At 37.0% G+C, this 25,867-nt stretch overlaps 1 protein-coding gene across 1 annotated transcript in view; it reads right to left on the bottom strand.

Annotated features, from left to right (window-relative positions):
* Magi2 (membrane associated guanylate kinase, WW and PDZ domain containing 2) overlaps positions 1 to 25,867 on the bottom strand; it is a gene marked incomplete at its 3' end in the record, with an annotated part of 913,285 nt that overhangs the window by 297,691 nt on the left and 589,727 nt on the right. Inside the window, exon 8 of the mRNA XM_013035261.1 lies at positions 921 to 978. Coding sequence (XP_012890715.1) covers positions 921 to 978 — 58 coding nt within the window. The remainder of the gene's footprint in view (positions 1 to 920; positions 979 to 25,867) is intronic.

The raw sequence follows: 25,867 nt of genomic DNA, 5'->3' as shown, positions 1-25,867 counted from the left end.
ATAGTAAAACATTCTTTATCAGAAAAGATAGTTCTGTAAAAAATAAATCATTTTAAACTTTTTTTTTTGGTGCTAGTATGGAGACTTGAACCTACACCCTCACACTTTGGCTATTTTTTGTTCAAGGCTCATGCTCTAAGACTTGAGTGACAGTTCTACATAGAGCTCTCTGCCGGTTAATGGAAGATAAGAGTCTCAAGGACTTTTCTGTCCAGGCTGGTTTTGAACTACAATTCTCAGATCTCATCCTCCTAAGTAACTAGGATTACATGAGTGAACCACCAGCACCCAATTCACATTCCACTTTGTAAAATTATGAATAATATTTTATTTTCCTAATAAATATATGCATATATAGTTCATTCCTTGTTCTGTACTCTAAAGAATGCATAGATGTGGGTAGTTCATACTGTAAGATATATTAATGCAATTCTTCTTCCAATAAGTAATAGAATGAAATCCAATCTACTGAAAGAACACTATTGATTTGAAATGAAATCCTTAAAAGAGAAAAACGTCTGAATTTTATTTTATCATTCAACTGGAAAGTGTGACTGATTCATTTAATTGACTTTGAAATCTGTTTTAATGGAATTTCTCTTTTGCACAAGCAATCAGCCCCTAACATTTTGATTGTAAAATGAAAGGTATTCACTTCAGCTTCTTTAATTATTACTCATTTAAAGGACAGTGTGAAACCCACTTTTCCAGTTGGTGTTTAGAAAGGGAAGGAATGACAAATCAGCCAGCTGGAGAATTGAGAAACTGCTAGCTAGTCCGGCTGGAGTCTCTGTGGATACTTCGAAGTAGGAGGAAAAGTGAATTAAAGGGGCCATTAGCCACACATGCTCAATGAATGAAATACTAACACAATTTCATGACATCTTAATAACAAGTGGATGTCACACTTAGAGACTTACTCGACATAATAAGTGCCATATATGGGATCATCGATTTTTTCCCAGCCATACGGAAGCTCTGCAAAATAAAAAGAGTTATTTCTTTCAGTAAATAAAGCACAGATATCACAATTTCCTCATAAAAAGTAATATAATTTAATTGTTCATGGATTGCAGAAACGGTCTACCAAGGCAGAATAAAACATTCCGAGTTAGCACCAAATTTCAGATGCATCTTGTAGGCAGTGGAAGAAGCAGTGATTTGAAAATTGGCAGTTAAGACGCCGAGCTGTCTCCTCTGCAGATCGACTGCTGGGTCTAGCTATTTTACCCACGCCAAGCAGTAGGACGGCTTATCATCACGTTATCACCATTCTGTGCAACCCAGAAGGCAAATTGCTTTCCCAAAAGTGCATACGGCCCTCTTACTTATTTGTGTTGCTAAAGGAGCATTTCAGGATAAAAACCACATTTTCAAAATATATTTCTGAGGATTGCAAATTGTTTCAGATGACTGAAACAAAGACAGTATAAATTCCCAATTGATCCTCTACCATTGGAGCTGGTTAGCGTGCTGTTTACTCCATGTGGGTCAGAATTTGAATGCTGCCAGTTTATACTCACTGGGCATATTTTAAAGTCTGAAATTCTAAGCATGATTTCCTTAACAATATGGTTCATGTCTCCAATTTTCCATGGTTAATTTTAATACGCAAACACACTGAAAACGTCAACAATACTATAAATTGTACTATTGGCATGAAGACGTCATTTGAAAGCTATGCTTTGCTTCTTGATACTATTTTTGGACACACCCAACCTTTATATTTTTGTATATTTGCCACTACTAGAGTTTGGATTTAAAAACCTCACGCTTGCTGGGCTTGCTTGCTCAAGTGGTGCTCTACCACTTGAGTCACACACCTCTGGCCTAGTTTTGTGCTATTTGTTATAGAGGTTGAGTTTTCCAGATTTTTCTTTCCAGGCTGGCTTCAAACTGCAATCCTCTGGATCTCAGCCTCCTGTTAGCTAGGATTACAGGAGTGAAATCCCAGCAAATAGCCACACTAAGCCTCTTCTAAATAACTTTAATAAAGATGAAGAATGTAATATTTCTTTTGATAGATAGCAATTTCATATATATATAATTTCAAAAGTAAGACATGATATTGACATGCTTAAATAGTACAGTAATATTTAGCAGTGTCATTAATATAATAGTTAGACATGCTAGTATAGAAAAAGAATCATAGTAATCAAAAGGAAATCAGAATTAGTTACAGTTCTACCATCTAGACATTACCATTTTGGTGAATGTATTTCCATTATTTTCTATGTTAATGCAAATAACTTATAAAGAAATTGCATCTGATGATGCATATTAATTTTTAAACCTGATATGTCTCCTTGACAAAATATCAAGGATATCTTTCAATGTAAATGGATGTTACCACATCATACCAGTTTAAGCTTGTATAGTGGTAATCTGCTATTCCCAAGTTTGTATAATTCTACAGTCCTCCAAAAAATTCATTGGAGGCTGTCTAGTTTTATCCATATGTATCACCTGTTGTAGACACATAGCATTAATCTTTTATTATTTTCCTAATAATTTAGTAATGATAAATTCTCAAAGAATTTTGGACTACAGGGTCTACATCCTTCCACTTTTTTATATGTTATCAGACTTCCAGCTTCTCCTTTACAAAAGAGGGATGGTAGGGGAAAAACAAAGGAAGAGACAACAATGCTTTATTAGAAATGTACTCATTACCTTGCTCATGTAACTGTAACCCCTCTTCTGTACAGTATTCTTTTGCAATAAAAAACTTATTTAAAAAAAAGAGCATTAATGTAAAGCCTCATAGGAAACATGTGAATGGCTTTGCTTTTCAGTACTATTTTGTTAAATGCAGATTCATCGTTCATCCAAAAGCTTTGAGGATATATGGGTTTGGGGATTCAGAACTTCTCTGGTTTGGGGAAGTTAACATGGTAACATGGCATAATTGCTTTTAGGACTGAACCAGGGGCTCAGGGGTGGTGGAAGAGGTGCACTTTGTAGCTGAACACAGCATCTCTGCAGCCAAACATGTGGTTCATATTGGAAGGGAAGATTAAGGAAATAATTACCCATTTTTTAAAAATCAAATCCTAGCTATTAAAAAATAGTTCATTTGAAAGCTGGGAAGGTGGCTCAGTGGCAGAGTGATTGCCTTGTATGCATTGAGGCCCTGAGTTCTATTCCTTAACACCACATAAGCAGAAAAGGCCAGAAGTGGTGATATGGCTCAAGTGGTAGAGTGCTAGCCTTGAGCTAAAGAGCTGAGGGACAGCGCCCGGGATCAGAGTTCAGGCCCCATGACTGACAAAAAAAAAAAAAAGTTTATTTGAGACAAGAGGTGAAGCTCAAATAGTGGAGCACCTGTTCTACTAAAAATTGGTCCCTGAGTTCAAATCGCAGGATAGTATATCTAGTGCCTTTTATTAAAATGCAGATTGGAAGGATATACTAAGACCAGTGATCATCGAACTCTAGCATGTTAGTAAATATTTTCGTATCCTGAAATGAGACAAAATATGCATCCATCAAAACAATTTGGGTCAAAATTCATTTTAAAGTATATTTACACCTGCAGAATAGGTATACATGATCTTGCTTGCGGTGGCTTTTACTTTTTGAAAACAATAAAACTATATTGTATTGTAAAGGCTCACTTCTAGGAAGAAGAGAAAAAGAAAAGAAAAGCTATTCCGCTTTTCTATGTGCTTTCGTGTTTGCCTATTTCTATAGAACAAATACTGTCTCGCTCCTCTTTATCAATTTTAGATTGTTCTCATTCTCTGGCTTCAAACATGTATTTAATGGCAGAAGACAGGAAATAGGAAAGAATTTTTACCAAGGGTAAAAAAAAATACACATTGAATAAAGTTATTCAGAAAATGCAAAACTTAGAGGGTTGGGCAAACATATGCCAAACAAATAGAAATAAATAAAAGTAAATTAAAATTAAAAATAGGATTATAATCTCACTATCAGACTGAAGACTTCAAGTCAAAATATTAAACATGACAAGAAATTTATAACAATAGAAGTTCCTGTTGATACTGAAGGTATAACAATTATAAATATCAGTGTAATCAGTGTACTGAAGAACACAAGCCACCTTTATAAACATAACTACAGAAGAAGCTACAAGAAATACACAAACAACAAGCATTTTGCTTTTAAGAATAAATCAAAGTGGCAAAATTACAGATACAAAAGAACTAATCATTATGGTTAATTAGGAATATATATGGGTTCTTGCTCCCATCCACTGAGAAAGTATACTCAGGAAAATAGTTCCAAAATTGTCTACATATTATAATAAATCTTACATTCCAAGCAGAAATAATTAAAATAATAATTTCTGACTATAATATAATAAAGAGTAATAAGAAAACTACAAAGAATTTTTACTTAGAAATTAAACAACTCTAAATACCACATCAGAGAAGAACTATGTACTGACATTGTAGATTCTCTATAAGCAAGAATGAAAATACTGAATAATGACAATGCAGAAAAGGAGAGGAAATGTTACAGAAATATATATGGAAGAATGGAAATAATTAAGGGTGAATTACCAATTTACAAAGCTATAAATATAAAACTTATCATCATTAACCTGTAACCTTGTTGTACAATAGGTCCCTTAAAATTTATTCTTTCTTATTGAGCTATAATTATGTAAAAAGAGTGTTCCTACCACAAAAAATTATAAATAATATGAGGTATGGTATATGTTGATTAGCTAGATTTAACTATTCCATCATGCCTATGTACTTCAAACTTCATGTTCTGATTTTTGTATGTACTACCTGTCAGCTATAAAAATGTAGCAAAGGCAGCCAAACAGGAACACACAATGCTGAAAGAGAGACTGGGGTGTGGGGGTGGGGGTAGAAGGGGCAGGGAGGGCATGAGAGAAAGACATTGGCAGAAATTCCTATGGTAGAAAATGGTAAAACAAAACAAAACAAAACAAAAAACTGGACACCAGTGATTCAAGTCTGTAATCCTAGCTGCTCAGGAGGCTGAGATCTAAGGATCATAGTTTGAAGCAAGCCCAGGCAGGAAACTCTTTATCTCTAACTAACATAAAACCTGAAGTGAGCTGTGACTCAAATAGTAGAGCACTAGCCTTGTGCAAAACATGTCAGAGACAGTGCCCCGAGTTCAACCCACAACAAGAACAACTGAGATTGTTTAAACACATAGGTTTTTAGTCAATTTACCATATATAGGATATTCCAAGCATAAAAGACATAAAACCTTATTAACATTAGGGGAAAATTCTTTATAACATGGGTATGAAGACTTTTTTTTAAAAATCACATTACAAAATTGACAAATAGGACTGCAAAAGTAGAAAGTAATCTATTTTATAGCTATATATACTGTAATAAAAGTTAAAAAATAAATGACAGACTTGGAGAAAATATTTATTAAATATCAAATAATTAGACATTTATATAGGCATATTTCACCCTGATAAAGGGATAAAGAGCTAACATTCTTAGTAAACATTTTTAAATTGAAGGAAAAATATGTAAAGCTCAATCTGATGTAACAGTAGAAATCAAAGCTCAAACTCAATTTTTCCTACTGGACTCCCACAACACAGCCCACCCACTTTTGACAGCAGATGTATTTGGATTTTCCCACATGCCAGGCCAGAAGGCAATTCTGTAGCAGTGAATACTAGCTAGGAATATTCTAATTCAATTCTGTCCTGTCACTCCTGGGAGATACTGTCTGATCCCACCATTTGGGACGGGGCGGGGGGTGGGGAGTGGAGGGAGGCTCAGTCTCTAAGCCTGCCTTCCCAACTTCAGATGCCAAACACAAGGCTCAGGTTATTTTACCCATGCTTTAAAAAAGAGGTCTCACAACGTACTCCTTGGTTTGATTAGTTTGCTAGAGTAGGCTATACAATGGAGGAAAACACTTACCAGAAATGGCAGGTTGACCCATTGTAACAATGAGATGTACAAGACATTATGTTGAAAATGAACTTTACAACTTCGGGGTGGTGGGAGAGGGAGGAGTTGGTGAGGGAAGGGATGGTAGGGGAAAAACAAAGGAGGAGTTAACAATGATCTATAGGAAACGGACTCATTACCTTACTTATGTAACTGTAACTCCATTGTACAGTATCTTTACAATAAAAATATATACAAAAATAAATAAATAAAATTACAATGTCCTCTGCCTATAATCCTAGCTATTCAAGAGACTGAGGTAAGAAGATCAAGGGTTAAAGCCAGCCTGGGCAGGAAAGTCCATATGAGTCTTCATATCCAATTAACCTCTAGAAAGCCAAAAGCAGAGCTGTGCTTCAAGTGGTAGAATGCTAGCCTTGAGTGACAAATGCTGAGACAGTGCCCAGACACTGCCCAATGCCATGCTCCAATACTAGTGCAAAGAAAGCAAGAAAGTAAGGGAGGAGGGAAAGAAGAAGGAAAGAAATAAGGAAGGAAGGAAAGGAGGGAGGGAGGGAGGGAGGGTTGGAGGAAGGGAGGGACGGAAGGAAGGAAGTAGAAGAAATAAAGAAATTTCTGCAAAGGACATTGATCAAGAGAGGAAGAATTTGAGAAGTCTTTGGTACACTGCCCTCCAGGAATTTCTGCATGTGTTTTGTTGCCCAGAAGCTCTCAGAACCCTGTACTTTCAAATATTTATATGGACATCATTGCATACAGCATGATGGAAATGTGAATAATTATGTAGAAATGTCATTGGGCAAAAGTGTTATGATCTAACACTAATAAAAGGGAAGGCCTAGCAAGGCCTGTCTGCTTAGATTCTTGTTGGCTTCTGCAGCATTCCTTCCTACAAGAGTAGGGGGCACCACCTGTTTTGAAATGGAAGTCTTATGATCTACTATCAAATAAGGCAGAATAGAGATTTCTTTACATCCAGCTTAGAAAAACTAGGAAAAGATTAGAGTATATGACCACAAGGAAGAAGGGAAATTCTAGTGTCGCTGGCCTCCTTGAAGAGAGGGTTAGTACCTTGTAGAATTCATGAGGATCTGGGATCTGCTAAAGATCTAGAGTTAGGAATATATTGCTAAGGACACTCAGGAGCTTCTTAACACACACACACACACACACACACACACACACACACACACACAAGCTAGATGCTAAACAAAACTGCTTAACCATAGAGATAGAAAAATGGAAGGTAGAAGAAAAAAATAAGACTTCTTATATTACATCTTCCTATACCCTACATTCATGTTCATATTCCCTCATTCAAAAGTAAATTAAAATTAAAAAGTGGAAAAATACCCTTAAATTGAATGAAAACAAAAGCCGATGAGCATATAGAAGTTTCGATTACTTGAAAAAAAATTGAGCCAAATGCTGATGAAATCAGAAGTTCTTTTATTGTACAGAGACAGATGGTAAAAATATGGAAAAATATAAGGGAAATTCAAAAGAGGAAAAACCACATTTATAAGCTGCACAATTTGTTATGCTTTCCTGATAGTGAGCATCAGGATACTGTTTCAGAGCTTGGGGTTAATTTATGCTAATTCTCATAGCTTCTGTACTGAGAAAAACCCTGTGGGTCTAGAGTTTAGGATCCTCATGCAAATTAGATGCAGGAATAAAGCTTGAAAGCTGGGGTGGAGAAAACATGAAATTTAGTGTTTAAGACCTTAGGCTGGACTACACTTCAATGTTTCAGTGGGGAAGGAAGGTCTCTGGAGAGCACAACATTGCTGACCCCTAAACTGACAGCTGCTGCCACTGAGCAGGGGTCTCTGAGGTTTCTGTGAGAAGGATCTGTAGGTATTGTGGAGGCTGCAAAGGTTGATTCCAGTCATTATGAATATAAAGCCAAACCACATCATCATAACTGAATGCCAGAACTACTGTAGATCCAGAAAATGGCTCACGGGTTGGGAGACCTCCACAGATCAGGGACTGCAGTTATTTGTGCAGAGCATCTGTGGGCATACGGGCCTTTGAGGGGCCAGGGTGGGCATCTCCCCTCCAGGCTTTGTTTACAGAAGAAGCATGAGGTAGTGAATCTGAGACTGGAGGTTTATAAAACAGAAGGTCTGGGGAAGACATCAGGTGCAAAGTAGGAGGCTGGTGCCCAAAGCCGTCTTCCTTTTCAGATCAGGTTTTCCTGTGCTGGGAGGTCAGTCTCTTCTGCAGACTTGCTGAGCAGATAAAGCAATACCAGTCAGTAGATCAGAGGGACGAAAACACTGGGAGCTAAAGAGCTCATTACATGCCCTTCCGAACTGCAATTGCATTGATAGCTTAATTACTGACTTCAAATGAAAACTGATAAATAGTGAAGCTACAGGCATTTGGCTATTGTTTCCAATGAGTCAAGATGAAGATCTGAATAGCCTGTCATGAAAGGAAAGTATCACAGTTTTGCCTTAGTTCTCTGCTTTGCCTTATTAAGAGAAGCATTTTCAGGTTTAGGAGAAACAGCTAAGAGCCATCTTCTTCTTAAAACTCCCAAGTAAGTGACTTTACATAAGATCGTGAGCGATTTTATGGTTCAAAGTGTCCCAGGACATGTTAGTCAAAGAAAAATCTGCAATACATTCCTATGGCATCATCTAACATATCCCTTATGAGAGTTTGTAAGAACATCTTCTGAGTTCAAATTTTAATTTTTTTGGGAGTACTGGGGTGTGAATTCAGGGTCTTGCATTGGCAACATTGAAGACATTCTACCACTGGAGCCTCTCCTCCCTGGAACTATAAGGCATACCTGATAAAAGTTGTACACATTGTTTAGAATGCTATAATTTCTAGTTAAGAATGGATGCTGATTTAAATTCTAAGATCTGGCACCTAATAATTTGAGAAGAAAAGAGCAACCAAAAAAGTTGTCCATATTCATGGGATACAGTGTGATGTTTTGATACATTGGGCTATGTTCACATTCATGTAAGCCTGCCTCCTCAAATGTTTCTCATTTCTTTATGAGGTCAACATTAAATATCCTCTCTTGAACTTAAAAAAATTATACTCTCATCTATATTCAACCTACTGTGTCATAGCATATCATTCTCCTAACTTCTTTCTTCATTTTTGAAGAGCTTGGAATCATAGACTTACACTGAGTAAAACCCATTACAATTGATTGAAAGAATTCCAATGCAACCATCAGCAACACACTTTTCAGTTGGGTACTCTGAGTGAATTCATCCAGTGGAAATCATTTTTCTAGTGGAACAGTCCCTTTGAACTTAATAAACTGGAACACATAAAAGAAATCCTATGGCTTAAAAACAAATACATATCCAACATTAGTATAGTAAGGACTTGGAAAAAATAAATTTAAAACTAACCCTATTTCATTCTATGTTCTGTATCATACTTGGGGATATGTACTAATTTCATTTTCCATTGTATATGCAGCTTTGAGCACTGTTTTATCAAAACACCACTTAGAGCAATGAAATAAATCAGAGTGAGCACTAACTAAATTTTGCAGATAAAATTAGCAAAACTTATGATGGTTTGTCAGAAGTATCTTCTACAAGACTGATAGGCAGGCATGTGACCATGCTGTGTGCCACTCAGTGGTAAACACATTGTTCTTGCCATGAAACATATGGCTCCCAAGAGAATTGCATACTTTCCAGATAAGCAGGCTGGGCATTTGTTAAATTGGGTTATTGTGGGGTTGTCATATATTTCCTACTTTGTCTGATCTACTGAACTCTGTGATTTTCTGTCAGAACAGAAAAAAGTCATGTACTATCATTAATTTTTGAAAAGGATGCTTGAAAAGAAAAATCAAGAAAATACTAATCGTCAACATTGTCTTTGTAGTGACAGGAAGAGAAGTAGGCTTGTGTATTTTTAGCGGGTTCTGTGCAATGCTTTTAGACAAGAAGCAGCACAAACAAACTGCCTAGGCTCAGAGTTTTTTGTTGTATACTTGTAGAGATACCATGTAGGTTTCAGCAGTACTTGTCACAGACCAATCAGAGTGTCCAAGGTAATGACTCTTGTGAGATAGGACAAGGAATTGCTTTTCCATGAACAGAGGAGGTTGACTAGTGTGACATTGTAGTAATAGGATTCCTGATTCCCTACTTGGTATTAATCTAAAGCACTAATACAGCCTATTAAAATTTAAGGGTAATAATGCCAAAATTCAACTATTATATATACAGATGTGTGTATATGTATGTGCATATGTGTGTGTGCATGTGTGTGTGTTGAGGGGTGAGTAGTTCAAACATTCTTTATCAAAATTATCTCCCTTTCAGATTATGTAAGCTGGTTCCCTGAGTGGAAGTACTAGGATCAGGACTCTGTCTATCTTGTCGATGTAGCACAGTGAATATACATGTGCCGTATGGTCAGCCTTTGCTATGTGAAGAGTGAAAACACTGGAAATATCACAAACACACCTTTAGCTTTACTATACTTATCTTGAATCTCATCATATCACATCAATAAAGACCAACAAAATATCTCCTGACCCACACTGCACTGGCATCTGTCTTCCAATATAAGCATTAACTTAAATATAGTATTTTACTCAAAGACAGAGGGGTTACAGTTCTATTACAAATCCCGAAGCTCCTGATCCATGCTGAAATAGAGCAGTCATTTCCAATTGTGAGCACCTTGCACAGAGTGCAGAATATTTATACCGGAGATCTGGCCCTGTGGTGGATGGGAATCCTGGCCTTTTCAGTTCTGCCCAGCTTTTGCAGTATTCTTACAGCAAAACTAGATCTGATATCAGGAATAGGGAAGTATAATATTTTCCTAATATAAAACAAACTTCCTATTGAGGAAATTATGAAATATAGAAGCAAGTAATGCAAGAAAAGGAGAGGACGTGGAATGAACAGCATGTACAGCATTCCTGTGTGGCTGCATGGTAGAAAGAAACAAAAAGAACTTGACAAACACTGCAGGTGCAGATTTCCTAATGTTCTCCACTGCAAGTAAATCCACCAAATATACAGGGGCCTGGAATAGAAAACACAAGGCCTGCTGTGTCTACAAGGTGTCCAGAAGCTAAAAAACACTGGAAAAATTCATGGAGAACACTTCATCCTGCAGAAAATATTACCCATATAGAGCTGTCAGAGTCTGCATGAGTTGGGTTCCCTGGCATGTAAAGAACTGCTGCCAGCCAATCCCACAAATTAGGCTTCCCTATAGGCTTGTCTAACGAGCTTGCCAGGCTTCAGGAAATGCTAAGGGGCCAAGTGGAGCTGTGATTTGTACCTGTGGTAACAACCGGACTGTGTGTACAACATACTGAGCTGAGACACTGGGGTGTGATGTAAGACCTTGCAACTTTGGAAGACTCTTAATGCAAAATTCAAACTTCAGCAGCAGTGGAACTGCTCATATAAGTAAGCTCAGGGAGAATTCAAAGAGTGCTATAGGATTAAATAGATGAAATCATATGGCATGAGACCTGGCAGGGATTTTAGAAGCAAAGGACACTGAGAGTATCAATTTGTACAAAAACATCACTGGTTAAATTGCTATAATTATTGGAATAAAACTTTAGGCTCCATTTTAAATTTCATCTCAGATCCTTCTGAGTTTATATTTAAGGGATAAACTCCTATAATGTAAACAGGACATCTGGATTAATGTGCTTACTGACACTGTTTTTTAGATATGAACATACTTTTCTTTTTTATATGTTTTTATTGTAAAAATACTGTACAGAGGGGGTTACAGTTGCATGAGTAAGGTAATGAGTCCATTTCCTATTGAGCAGTTACTGCCTCCTTTGTTTTTTCCCTACCATCCCTTCCCTCCCCATTTCCCCATACTTTTCTTTATCATACTTTGTGTGTGTATGTGTGTGTGTGTGTGTGTAAACACAAATAAATTACTAAAGCAGTAGCTTATTTTAGGATATTTATGTGTGATCAAGTGGAGATATAAATGAAAAAAAAAGCAAGTTCAAGGAATCAATCTGTTTACCTATCTGGGGGATTAGTGACTCATAACTGTAACCTTATCTACTCTGGAGGCTAAGGATCATAGTTCAAAGCCAGCCTGTGCAGGAAAGTCTGTGAAACTCTTAAGTCCAATTAACCATCAAAGAACCAGAAGTGGAGCTGTGCATCAAGTGATAGAGCAACAGCCTTCAGCCAAAAAGCTGAGGAAGAACCAGAGGCCCTTAGTTAAATCTCTAGTAGTAGCACAAAAATAAAATAGCAGTTTAAAAAAAAGAACGTATTTTAAGTGAAAAATCTGGGAGAAAGGAAGCTGTTAGCGTCATTACAACTCCAAGCAAAAGGCAAAGCCTCAAACTTCTAGTTGTAATGCCTGCGATCTTTGACCTTGAGCAAAGGCTGATATGCCGCCGTGCTCAGGTAAACCCTTACTGCTATATGGATGGGCACACTTTCTTCTTGCTCCTTGACCCCATAGTGGAGGGAGGGGAAGAGGAGTGATCCATTGGGGAAATGCCTGATGGAAATCTGAACTGTGCACTCCATTCCTCTTAATGTTGTTCTAAAGTAAAAGGGACCGACAAACCATTAATTGGCATGTTAGAGCATTTCCTCACCTTCCACTAACAGTAACGACCCCAACACAAGATGAAATTAGTGACAGAAAATTAAAATAATCATTTCCTAAATCTGAGTTATAGTTTTCAAATTGCAATCCTGCCATATATTAGCTTTAAATGACAGTAAAGTGTTAAGGGAAATATACTTGGCCAAAATATCTTAGGCTTTGGGGTCAGACAAATCTCCCTTGAATGTTGGTTGTCCTTGAATAGCTTTAGCTTCTTCATTTTCTATGATGCTGCAAGGACTAGAAATGTAAAGTGGCTGGTATGATAGGTACTCAGCAGCCCATAGGCATGGCTGTGATATTACTACTACACTGTTGCTATGGCTTTGTCATCATCATCACCAGTGGCACTTGATAAACAAAATTGGATTCATTTTTAGAGTCTGGTAGATTTTTTACCTACTACAGACTAAAAATGAATCCCAGTTTACCAGTATGTTTGCCCCATCATTATTGCAAAAAGTTTCCTTGGCCTATTTGAAATATAGGAAAGAACTAGTAGAACTTGGTATGGAGAATGACTGGAAAAAATGATCAAGCAGAAAGAGCTTCCCAATTCCTTCCTTCCTGTAGATGCTTGGCAGTGAAGGACACAAGGGGAACATATTGCAGAAAGAAGACTGAGTCATGTAAAAAATGTTTTGTCTACCTGCTGTCTGGCTTGCTCTGAGGATTAGGAAGCCTGGAGCAATTCTTACCTATCTTTGTGTATCCAGCACCACTGGCATTTGTTAAAGGAAAGGGTCTACTGTGGCTCTGAGAAAGATAAAATGTCTCCAGACAGATATTTGGATCACACAAGGAATGTGAGGTTCCTATGACCTTAATACCTTAGTGGTTCTGTTTATTATGAGTTGTAGTTAGATATTCTTTTGGAAAGAATGCCCTATTTCAGATACTTCAGATGCTGGTTTGTAGAGGAGAGAGAAGAAAAAGTTGCTTCTGATCTCATGCTGTAAACTACTTGTCCTGTGTCTGCTCTAGCCCAACTAGCGGCATGGGAAGGGGAAACAAAGGAGGAGGCAACCATGCTTGATAAGAAATGTACTCATTAACTTGCTCACGTAGTTGTAACCCCTCTGTATGGTATTTTTACAATAAAAAAAAACAAAAAAAACCCAAGAGAGACTGGGTAAGTTGAGACAGGCTATGATAAAATATATGTCCAGTGCTCAGATGAAGGTATGACCATCTACTATAGGGGTTGAAATTGGCAGTCGAGGCTTTGTTCAGAAGCAGTCCTGGAGTGGAGTCATAAAATAGAAGTTTGTTTTTATCCAACAATTTTAACTGAGGGAATTTGTATTTCAGGAAAAAACAAAAAGCATTTAGCATTGATAAGAGCTATTTTTGCTCCTATGACAATACATCTAATATTTTTTCTTTTGAAGTTTTTATGTCCCTTACTACCTTCTCTCAGGTATTTAGCACCATAAAAATACTAAAATTAGCTGCAGTTTTACATAACTTCTCCATCCTGTGCACCAGGTGCTAATGTTACTCATGCTGGCTTTCCAGGACTTACTTCATTTGATCCTTATAACAACATTACAAAGGACAGATTGTTTGCCCAATAATATAGATTAAATTTTATTTTACTGTTTTGGCAAGGAGAGCAGGTAACAGTGCTAGATCCTTTGAAATAAGCTTTCGAGGTGTTTTGTTTTCCTTAGGATTCCTAATATTCTAAAAAACAATATGAAAATGTGGAAAATCCCATTCCATGCAAGGGAAGACTTGGCTTTCAGTGATCAGTAGCTGTTAAATACCCACAATTATGAAGAAGACCCTAGAACTCTGAAATGCATCCCATGTTGTTGTCTAGCAGGACCTTAAGTCACTATCTCCAAATACTTTTTTTTCTACTCTTTTCTTTCCTTCCTTCCTTTCCCTCTCTCCCTCTTTCTTTTTTCTCTTTCTCTCCTTCTCTCTTTCTTCCTTTGGTCAATTGTGGAGTTTGAATTCAGGCAGAGCCTGAGCACTGTTGCTCAAGTCTACTACTCTACCACTTTGAGCCACAGTGCCACTTTCAGTTTTCTGGCTTCTAACTGAGACCCTCAGATCCCAGCCTCCTGAGTAGCTAGGATTACAGGCATGAGTCACTGGTTCCCAGCTCCAAATTCTTTTATGTTGAACTCTCTGTATAACAGATACCATCAATACCTGCTTCCATTATCTAGGAAGATCAAAACATGGAGTATTCTAGCTAGCAACAGTCAAAATCTAAAATTCAGTACTTCTGGATTAACAGAAGTTTTATTTATGAGGACAGTCAGAGAGAAACATACAGATCTTTCAGAAATTTCTCTAGCACACTATGACAAGGAAATATGGCTGCACTTGCAAGCCTAGTTCATCTTATTTAAGTCAGAGTGCCATCTGCCTAAACTCACTCTCTCAAAAGTACTGCTTCTGACAGTTTCAGAAATGAATTTTAGGTGAGAAATAGGTGTCTGGTATTTGCTAAATCTACAAAAGTCACATTTTGTTGAATTTATAGGGGTATGGTGCAAATTTACTGTCCAATTAATATCAAATTCCATAGCAATGGTAAAATGTCATTTCATTTATGCTTTAACTTTGCAAAGCATGAAAAGATTATAGAGTGTAGTTCAGAAATTTGATCTTTCTATTAAAATAATGCCTTCTTGCCCCTATAATAAGTTATAATAATGTCCTCTTTCCCTTATAAAGATGAGACCACTGATCTCTCACAGACCTTTGCTTCAGCTACTTCTGATAACCTCAGTGTTGAGTTATCATTGCTTATTAGTTCCTACTGTGCTACAAAGTTGGCATTATTTGTGAAATAAAAGGATAAACAGGATATACCTTGAGTTGTAGACCTTCTGGAAGAAAGCAAGTAAAACCTCAGAAGTGGCTTGAAGACCCTCAATTCCTTGTAAGTATCTAGTGATGAGTGAAACTGGTTAGGTGGTTGCTCACCTATCCACACACACAAAGTAGATTCTGTGTGTGATAAGCTACCTGGATAAAATAGAACATAGAATCCTTGCTTCTGCCATCTCCATAAAGAAGTAAAAAAAATCCAAGTAGAAGTAGAAATGGATCTAGAAAGAGTATTTATTTCATCTTGTCTTGTATCATTTTATTTCATTTCACTTTAGGGCCAGTCCTGGAGCTTGAACTTAGGGCCTCATACTCTCGCTTGGCATGTCTGCTCAAGACTTGCACTCTACCACTGGAGCTTCATCTCTACTTCTGGCTTGATTTCTAGTGGTTAGTTGGAGATAAGAGTTTTTCAGATTTGCCTGCTTGGGTTGGCTTTCAACTCAAATCCTCAGATCTCAGCTCAATTCTCAGACCTCACATCTCCTAAACAGCTAGGATTATAGGTATGAACCACAGGCACCTAGATAGAAAGACTATATTGATGAATAAAGGTATGATTAATATACATTAATAGTATATAATTTCACAAATAGAGTATCAATTAAAGTAGATTCATGACATTTTAATGAAGAAGACAAAGGATATAAGTTGGGTCCTGATTAGGGAAAAACATGAATTCAGAAAAAACTGAAGAGAAATAGCAATTTGAATGGATTGGTAGAGATCTGCATGAATGATGTATACAAATGGAGTAGAAAATTTAACACCTTAAACAACAACAGGATAAAAAAATGTGTATGTAATATAGAACAATTAATGGAAATCTTTAAAGGGATCATAACAACATAATAGCTATGATTTGGAGAATAGTTAATCAGATTATATTCTTTTATTTTGTTTTACATATTTATTTATTTGCAATAAAGGGGTTTGAACTGAGTCTTAGGCTTGATAGCCAGGTACTTTGCCACTTGGGCTGTATCTCTAACACTTCATGCTTTATGTTATCTGAGACAGAATCTTGAATCCTTGCAAGCCTCCTACTTTTGCCTCTTGCCTAGCTGTAATTACTCATCTGTGTCTCACTGTACCCAGCTTTTTTGTTGTAGTAGGCTCTCACTAACTTTTGATCTAAACTAGTCTTGAACAACAACCAGTTAGATTGATTTCCACAAGTAGCCATTTTTTTTGAGCCTTGAACATGTTAAGCACATGATCTAACACTGAGTCACACATTCACGTCCCAAGTACTTGCGTTCTTGCTGTTTATATGATGGGTTCTTGATTGTGTCAGGTATGAGTGGGATGAATGATTACAACCTGGAGGTTAAGTTGCTTATTCAGAGGAATTCTTTCTCTGTGGCTATAACATAGGTATGTTTTGCCCCATTCTGACCTCATTTTTTTATTTGAAGAGTTCTCCATGGTCCAAATTGTGAGATGGGTATTGCTTACCACTACAGAGGGTGAAAACCCTGATACTTTTTGTCCTCCTTAGAAAAAGAGACCCAAGACAGATGACTTAGATTTAGGCAATCAAACATAGAAGCTGAAGTTTTCAATCTGGAGTTCATGATGTAAAGCTATAGCACTGTGAATACCTTTTGTGGTGGATTTTTTTCCCCTGTGGTGATTGTTAAAGATAGTTTCTGTGATTTTCCTTATGATTCTGTAAGGTACCCACCCATTGGCCTTTCAACAACTTCCTTTATTACATAAATCAAACAGAATCTATTTTTGTTGTTCAAACCCAAGAACTGTGATGAGTCTCCAAGGCAGAGAGTAACATCCCATTTGGGGATAATAATGCCAGGGAACAGAGTAAGGAATAGGCAGACATGAGAGACTCTGACAATGAAGAACTGACAAGTTTGGTAGCTAGCAAGACATTCTATCCTGTTCTTGCTTCACAATTCTGTTTGTAGTAATGTGCACATGACATTGCCTGAGGGATAAAAAAGAGAGAGAAAAACAAACTATTTGCAAGTATATAGCCTAACAGATTCATAATAAAGTGTTCCTGAAACATATGAATACAATGCCTGTAAGTGTGACATTTCTTCTGAGGATAGACTAAACTGGGGAATTGGTTGTAAATATAGATGATTTAAAAAAATAAGACAATTTTTTTATAAGCTAGGCACTGGTGGCTCATATCTGTGATCCTAGCTACTCAGGAGGCTGAGATCTGAGGATCACAGCTCAAAGCCAGCCTAGGCAGGAAAGTCCATGAGACTTATATCTCCAATAAAACCTGCTTAGAAAAAGTTGGAAGTGGTACTGTGGCTCAAGTGGTAGAGTGTTAGCCTTGAGTAAAAGAAGCCCAGGGGCAGTGCCTATGCCCTGAGTTCAAGTCCCAGGACTGCCCCCAACCCCCCTGAAAAAAAAGTTCTGTAGATGGAAAGGACAGAGCTAGAGAACTTAGAAAAGCTGATGGTTTAATTCATTTCCAGTCTAAAGGCATGAGAACCTAGGGAACTAACAATGCAACTGTCATCCTGAGGACCAAACCCTGAAAACCACAAGCTGTGATGTCCTAGGGTAGGAGACAGAATTGACTCTTCTATTGTATTTTTATCATATAACTCCCAGTTTAGAGTCTAATCTATAGACTAATGTAGATATCTAATCATTAGACTCCTCACATTGGAAGTGTAATCTTTATACTGATTCAAGTGCTAAGCTTTTCTGAGACATACTCTTAGACACAATCAGAAATAATGTTTACTAGCTATTTGGAAATTGTATAGCCCATTCAAATAGATACATAGGATTAATCATCCTGATTCCATAGTGTATCTGGCAAAATGTAACATCTTTCAAATAATGCACAGGATCTGTCATGATCCGATCTTCTTGAGAATACTTCCCTTCCCCTCCAAACCTTTCATGTTTTAGCTCTGCATCAAATTCCCTTAAGTCTTAGATTTCATCCACATTTCTTCCTCTGCCCAGAACCTGCTTCTCACCAGCCTCTCTGTCCTTCATGGCTTGGATAATGTTAACCTTCTTAAAATAGTCACTTGACCACCATTCTTAGCAAAGTAGACATTGCCATGTTTTTATAACCATTGGTTTAAAAGTTATCACTTTTACCACTTGTAGAATAATGGTTTAGTTTCAAAATTTTCTTCACTATTAGATAGGGAAGGTAATCAGGATGACATAGTTCATGGGTGGCAGGCTATTTCTTAGTGACCTTTTGTATTTCTCAGCATCTAGGCTTTACCCCAAAGAAGCCTGTGAGAGGCAGGCACAGGAATGGAAAGAACACACCTTTCTTAGGACACCTAAAAGATTCCTGCAACTGCACTTTAGCTAGGTTTAGTTAAGAAACAGTTATTTCCACAAAAGTGAGAGGAGATCTGGGCTGTTCCTCTTATCTAACACCTCAGCCACAAAAGCTGGATCATTAAGGCACACCATGCTTTGGTTCCAAATGATTAGTGCTCAAATGCTTGGATTGGATGGGAAGGAAAAATGGTTGTTTAAGAAGTATTCTTGGTCTCCTGAGAAATGCAAGTTCAGAAAAGTAAATTTTCAACATTAAAGTAGATTTTTCTTAAGAGCCTTTAGTGACTCCTGTTTAATGTAAACTTCTAATTTAATGTAAACTTCTAGTATTATGGAATATGTACGTGTTACAGTTGGGAGGAGGGGCAGAAAAATAAGTTCAGATAAGGTCATAGAATAAAGGAGATAATGTGAATAAGAGATTGAGAAGAGATCTTAAGGTTTTAGAGTCCAATGAAAAGAAAGGGAAAAGTTGGAAGTGAACAAGATAAATGTTCAAAAGTATAGCGAAAGCTCTTACCTTATGCTTACTGAGATTCAATCTCAACAGAACATTTCTTCTGTTTTGGGTATCTTTCCCAGGATTCTGCTCATAGAACTCCTTTGCGTTCATCACCCAGAGAATCAATGTCAGCCCACATCTACAAGTACCCAAGTGTGTGAATGGCAAGCTGAGTGAAAATGTGCCCTTTGCACTCAGCAGTTCCATGTGGGTAGGTAGCAGGCATGGGCCAATATGGAAATCCATTCTGAACTTCAATACTATAGAGATTTCCCCTGCTTGCTTAATTCCCTTCAAACCTTGAATGGACTTGGAGTGACACTTTAAGAGAAAAACTGTTCAAGAGCTGTTTTTTTTCTCTTCTGTACTATGAATTCAGCTTTCTTGCTAAAAAGAACTCAGAAGGCTTATGGTGAAATTGAAAAGAATGTCAAGAATATGATGAATTTTGGATACATAGCAAACAATTCTTTTGTATGAAATGGATAGAGAACTAAAAATAGATACTCAAGATTCAGAGAAAATTTCATGAAAGTCATATTGACTCTCACAAAAATTCAGAGAATATGGAAAATATTAACTATCTATGCAGCTCACTTTCTTGGTGTAGATGTCCTATGATTGATATGCAAAGAACATAGTAAAGATTCCACAGCTATAAATTAACAAATTAACATATAGGAAAATCAGGAGAGAGTACACCAATTGTTTTAAGATGACTTAAGCAAGTTTTAAGGGAGCTAGTATAAAATACAATCTCCAGATAGTAGAGTGAGAGTAGAAAAATACAAGTCAAATAAGAAAAATCACATCAGCCCTCAATATGATCTAGGAACAAATAGAAACTCCATACAGACCTTACAAGGTCTTCTATTCCTGCCGATCACTCAACATCTTGTCTTCTACTTCTCTCTGTTCTTTACATTTCAGCCACAAGTTTTGTCACTTTTTTCTTTCTGTTCTATTAATATGTCATGCTAAATCCTACCGTATAGTTTTCACCTCTGTCCTGTACTTAGAACCTTCTTCCTTAGATGGTTTCACACTCATCATTCACATTTCACATTTCATTATTCAGCCCACTTTTGAATATATTCCCTTTCCTCTAACACCTTCCTTTATTTTATTAGCATTTCCTTCCTTCCTTCCTTCATGTTTTTTTTTTGTGGTTCTGTGCTATGAATTTGTAATTGTATTTGTTAAGTAAGCACTCTACTATTCAACCAGTCCTTTATTGTGTTGGCTATTTTCAAGATAGGGTGTCACTTTAGGCCTAGTCTGTACTGGACTGCGATCCTCCTATGTGTGCTTTTCTGTGTTGCAAAAAGACAGGCACACACTCAAACACCACTCTGCCCAGCCATTATACTTCTCCCATACTTTGGGATGACTGCATTTCATTTTATTAGCATTCTCTAGAATATAAAATTTATTATTCATGGTTTGGTATAGTATTCTAAGACCCACTTGAGAGACAGGGTGCCTACACACAGAGCAAATAATTCCTTTTGAATCAAAGAATAAATGTGAGAAGTTAGATACAGAAAACATTGGCCTGGAAGTATAGAGTTCAGGGTAAAAACACTTACTTTGCATGTGCAAGGCCCTCAGCCCTGCAAAACAAAATCACAATGAAACAAAACTAACAAGCAAGGAATATAAAATGATGTGATATCTGAAAGGATTGTGCCCTACACAGAAAACAGGAAAGAAAAGAGCCAAGGGTTAAAGTTCTATTTTATTTTTAGTAGACTTTTGACTAGTATGTTTATTAGCTTGGTAGTGGAGAAAGAGGTACTCGGGATGAATGATGCTCATTTTCATTTAGCTTCCTAGTTAGACATTTAGTTTCTGGATGTAGTTAATTTTGTGTTAAGCCTGATATCCCAGACCTTGATAACTCTATAAAAAAAGAGCTATAAAATAGTAGAGAAGGATGAAATGGCTTTTTTAATAGGTAGCAATAGAATTTTTCGTAAGAATGTCTATAGTCAGAAAAATACTTTGATAGTGCTCTTTGGTAGTAATAGGTAAGATCCTAAAAGCCTTACTTTTAAAAAGAGACTATGAAAAAGAGCAAGTTACAACTTTTCTCAGGAACAATAAAGTCAATTTGGAGACAGGAAATGAAGTGGCAGAGGAGGATGAAGTCCAGAAATACATACTTGTGCCAGTGGGGTCAAAGCAAAGATACAAATGCAAGTGTTTATCATCAAATTTTAACTACTTGAACACACACACACACACACACACACACTGTGTGCAAGTCAATAATAAATTTTGTGTGCATGAGTGTGTGTGTGTGTGTATATGTTCAGTCTTGAACTCAGGGCCTGGGTACTTTTTTGCCCAAGGTTGAAACTCTACTACTTGAGCCATAGGTCTACTTCTGGTTTTTGCTGGTTAACTATTGGATTTAAGAATCTCTCAAAGTATGTCAAAGTATGGGTTGGCTTCAAATATTGATTCAAATATTGATTCTCAGATCTGAGCCTTCTGAGTAGCCAGGATTACAATTGTGAGCCACTGTCACCCAGCTTTAATAAATTCTTTCAACATTGCCTGGAGTGATAGTTAATTCTGGGCAGCGTTGTGACTGGATTGGAGGATGTCTGAAGAATCAGAAAGTCATTACTTCTTGGTATTTCTGGAAACACGGGTGTGTAAGTAGAAGAGGGGAAGTGAATGGTACTATCCAGTAGGTTAGGGCCTGGATAGAACAAGAAAACCTTATAAAATGGAACACTCTCCTTGAGTCTTTCACTTGAGCACATATTTTCCTGTGGCTGCCCTAGGACATCAGGCTCCAGCTTCTTGGGCCTTGGGACTAGACACCTGTGTATCAGAGACATTTTGGAGGTCGTTGGGCCTTTGGCCTTGGACTTGGGGCTGTACCATCAGACTCCTTGGTTCTTGGACTAAGCCTTGCTACTAAGTTCTTTGGCTCTTCAGTTTGCAGATGGCTACCATAGAGCTTTTCAGCCTCTGTGATAAAGGAGCCGGCCTAATTAATAACATACACATATTCAATTGTCTCTGTTTCTCAGCAGGACATTGACTGTTGTACCTGGTAATGCCCTGTGGGAGAGAACTGTAGGAAAAAAAAATCAAAGTTGAGCTTCCTTTGGGGGAGAAGAAAACAGCATGAAAATGGAGTGTAAGATCAAGAGTTAGGTGGGCAGGAATGTCTGGGGAGGCATAACAGAGAATGTAGTACCTCAGGAGCTCATGGAAACCTTGATTACCTTCATGTAGCTCAGCTACACAAACAAGTCTAACCATTTTTTGGGGGGACATTCCTGAATTTCAAAGGATAAGCCATAACACTTGAAAAGAAAAGGGCTGCAGTATCATGAAGTCATATGCTTCATTTCTGCTTAAGACTGCCAAAGGCTTCACTTCTATCACCAGAGCAGATGTAGTTCCAAAAAAGTTGCCAAATATTAAGAAGTCTTGAGGGCAATATATTATATTTTTTATGTATTTTCTGTTCTCTTTTATGAATTAGTTATAATTTATAAGGGACTGGTATTTGCTTTTGGTATGTACATCAGTATTATACAGTAAAAACTATTCTCTCTCTCTCTCTCTCTCTCTCTCTCTATATATATATATATATATATATATAAAAACTGGAGACATGGAAAGTGTAACTCCATAATAAAGCTCAATTTCATGGGAGAGTGTGCGTGTTGTGTGAGATACAGCCCCAAATATAAATTGACTGTCTACATGCTGTAATCAGGTTGAATATTGTTTAAAGGAATGTCAAACTTGGTCAAATAATGATGATGGAAGAGGAGTCAGAAACCTCCAGAGCAGTATATATTCCAATACAGTCAGAACAGTGGAATTGCTTTGATGAGCACAGATCTCATGTTTCCTTCCATAGCATGAGTGTAACTTATATATCTGAACTCGACCGTATTGTCAGTATGTGCCTCCTAATATTTCTTGTCATAAATATATCTTGTTTAACTATTAGTTTACCTATCATCTTGAAGACCAAGAGAATCTTACTATTCTCCTTAGCTTGACTAAACTTTAAACAGGTTTCTACCTAAGTAAGCCACACCCCCATCTCTCTTTGCTTTAGAAACCTTGCAAATAATAAATTGCCTCTTTGTTCCTTTAGGATATAACTTTTCTCTCACATAGAGAAAAGGACCTAGGAATCATTCCTTTGAAATATAATCATTAAGAAAGTTACGGTCCCTATGTCCAAGTTTCTCTGGCAAGGTAGGAGACTAACTTTGTTAAGTGTCAATTAGCAAATATAAATGACTAATCACATTGACCCAATCCACTCTGCTGACTCAAAGTCCTCTAGTACTTTTCCATCAGTTCACCTCAGGGCTTAAAAATCCTTCTGCAATTTGTTTTAAGGGAATTAAATTCAACCTGTCTCACCATTGCAATAGTCTTGATTAGAGTCTCCCTCTCCTGTTTAATTTTTAACCTCATTTGCTACATTTTTTCTTCAGCAGTAGACCAATTTGCATTCTTACCTTCCTAAATGTTTTATCCTTTTGATTCCAGTCCAAACTTTCCAGATTCTTTTAAATCAGTAAGATATTTTTCTTGAAAATATGAGACTTGGAAATAAATGTGACTAAAAATGGATACCCATGACGGAGTAAGTGAACAATAGATGCAATAAAGAGCAAAAAAAAATCCAAGTGCAGAATATGAAAATATAGACAATTAGATAAGCCTAAGGGATAATTCAATAATAAACTACTTTCCTACTCTCTCTCCTGAGAGGACTCTCTACCATGAGAGGACACAGAGCCCATAAACACATACACAGAGTCTAAGAAGACAGAGAGAAATAGAGTCAGAGACAGAGAGACACACAGAGAGAAAGACAGAAAGAGAGATTGCAATCTAATAACCACTCCTCTCCCCCCGACCCCCGCAACCCAATACTCAAGGTTGAACAATGGAAAATTCTTCTACAAAGTATAAAAACCTGTTTGATCCATGCAGAACTTCACCTCTACAGTGAACGGGTAATTGAAGTTACTAGTTTACTAACACAGAATATTTAGAGTGGACAAGACACAAATACATTTGATCATTCTCTATCAGCTATGTAGAGGTAAGATCCAGAACTCTCAAGGGGAAAGAATTCAGGTTGAAAACCATGAAGCGATGCCTTTGGTTAATAGCCACTCGCTGTTCACAAGGAAATCTTGATGGCATTTGGTTGGCCAATGTTCTGTCTCACTATCATTTTGATAAAAACTTGAAGTATCAAATGTACTGACCAATGCTCTCTAGCTTGTTTGGAAACCACAGGTTGTCTAAAATTCTCCAGAGAAAATGTTTTCCTTCTTTTTCTTCTGTTAATAAGGGCAATTAGAGACATAATGGCCCGTGGTGACTCGAGGCTTCCTAGTTACAACTTAGCAGCAGCAGCAAGCCCCAGCATCCTGGATTTCTCTTCCAACAAAGATAAATACTCCATTATCCACTTACTGAAGCTATTTCACCTAAATTCAGCACAAATCATCTCTTATAAGACAGAAGATAATATCTTGCCCGTCTTTATTAAGATAAATTTGGTTTCTGTGTGTGAAATTTTGATTTAAAAAAACATTTGTTATTAGGGCTATGAAAGTAAGTATAACAGAATTTTACATAAAGCTAAATGTACAATATGATCATATGGGTTTAGTCACAGAATTTCTTACTGGGGTTTGAACTAAGATCCACTGCATGACTTGGATTGTTTGCCTGTCTGGTGCTCTTCCATATCAACTATGCCTCTTGACCAGCTTTTTGCAGCTAGTTGTGGAGAGGGAATCCTTTTGTATGGTCTGGGCTGGATTTTAACCGCAATTGTCCTGAACTCAGCCTTCTGAATAGCTAGGATTACAGGCATGAGTCCCCAGTTCTCCCCGAGAATTTCTCAATGAAAGACAATCAGTCCAGAGACAATTTGGTTCATGGATGTGGCTCAATTTAATCACTCACATTATAGTACAGTTCTGTGGGCAGTACTGGATGATAAGTAGCTTTCATGTGAGATAAATTTAACCTATTGAGATCTGAGTCTGCCATTCTATTTTTAGCTTGGATGATATATAATAATAATAATGATACATAATGTCATCCACACACAATTGGGAGAAACAAATTTTGATAGAACTATTTTCTTTTCCTTTGTTTTGAGACAACGTGGTCCAGGGTGGCTTCAAGCTCTTTATTCTGCCTCTTCCTCCCTGTGCTAGGATTACAAGTATGTAATACCCATCAGCTTCTAAATGATTACTTGTACTAATTCATGTTCAAATAGTCTTTTGGGTATTTCTCTGATTCAGGGAAATAAGACTTCTTAAAGTTCATGTATATTATTTCCCTTGGTATCCTAGTGTTGAACACCATTCTAGAATGTTCTTCTTCAGAGGTTTTTCTTTATTACTGTAATAGTATAGCAGGATACAAAGAAAAGCAAACTCCTTTTTACTGTACTGCAATCTTTTAAAATTATGCATTATTTTTTGACAGCATACGCTAATAATACAGGGAGGGTCCTTGTGATAATTCCATACCGTCATGCAGTATACTTTGATCAAGTTCATCCCTTCCATGATATTATCATTTCTTTCTGAATTAATCTTATAAATTACACCATGACAATCATCAAACCAGCCTCCATGTTCTCATTTCCATTCATTTAAAGAAAGAACACCTTTTTCAATTCTGCTTT

This window comes from Dipodomys ordii, unplaced genomic scaffold (genome assembly GCF_000151885.1).
Source record: "Dipodomys ordii isolate 6190 unplaced genomic scaffold, Dord_2.0 Scaffold207, whole genome shotgun sequence".
NCBI lineage: Eukaryota > Metazoa > Chordata > Mammalia > Rodentia > Heteromyidae > Dipodomys > Dipodomys ordii.
The sequence above is the reverse complement of the archived record's forward strand: the minus strand, read 5'-3'. Positions and strand labels throughout refer to the sequence as shown.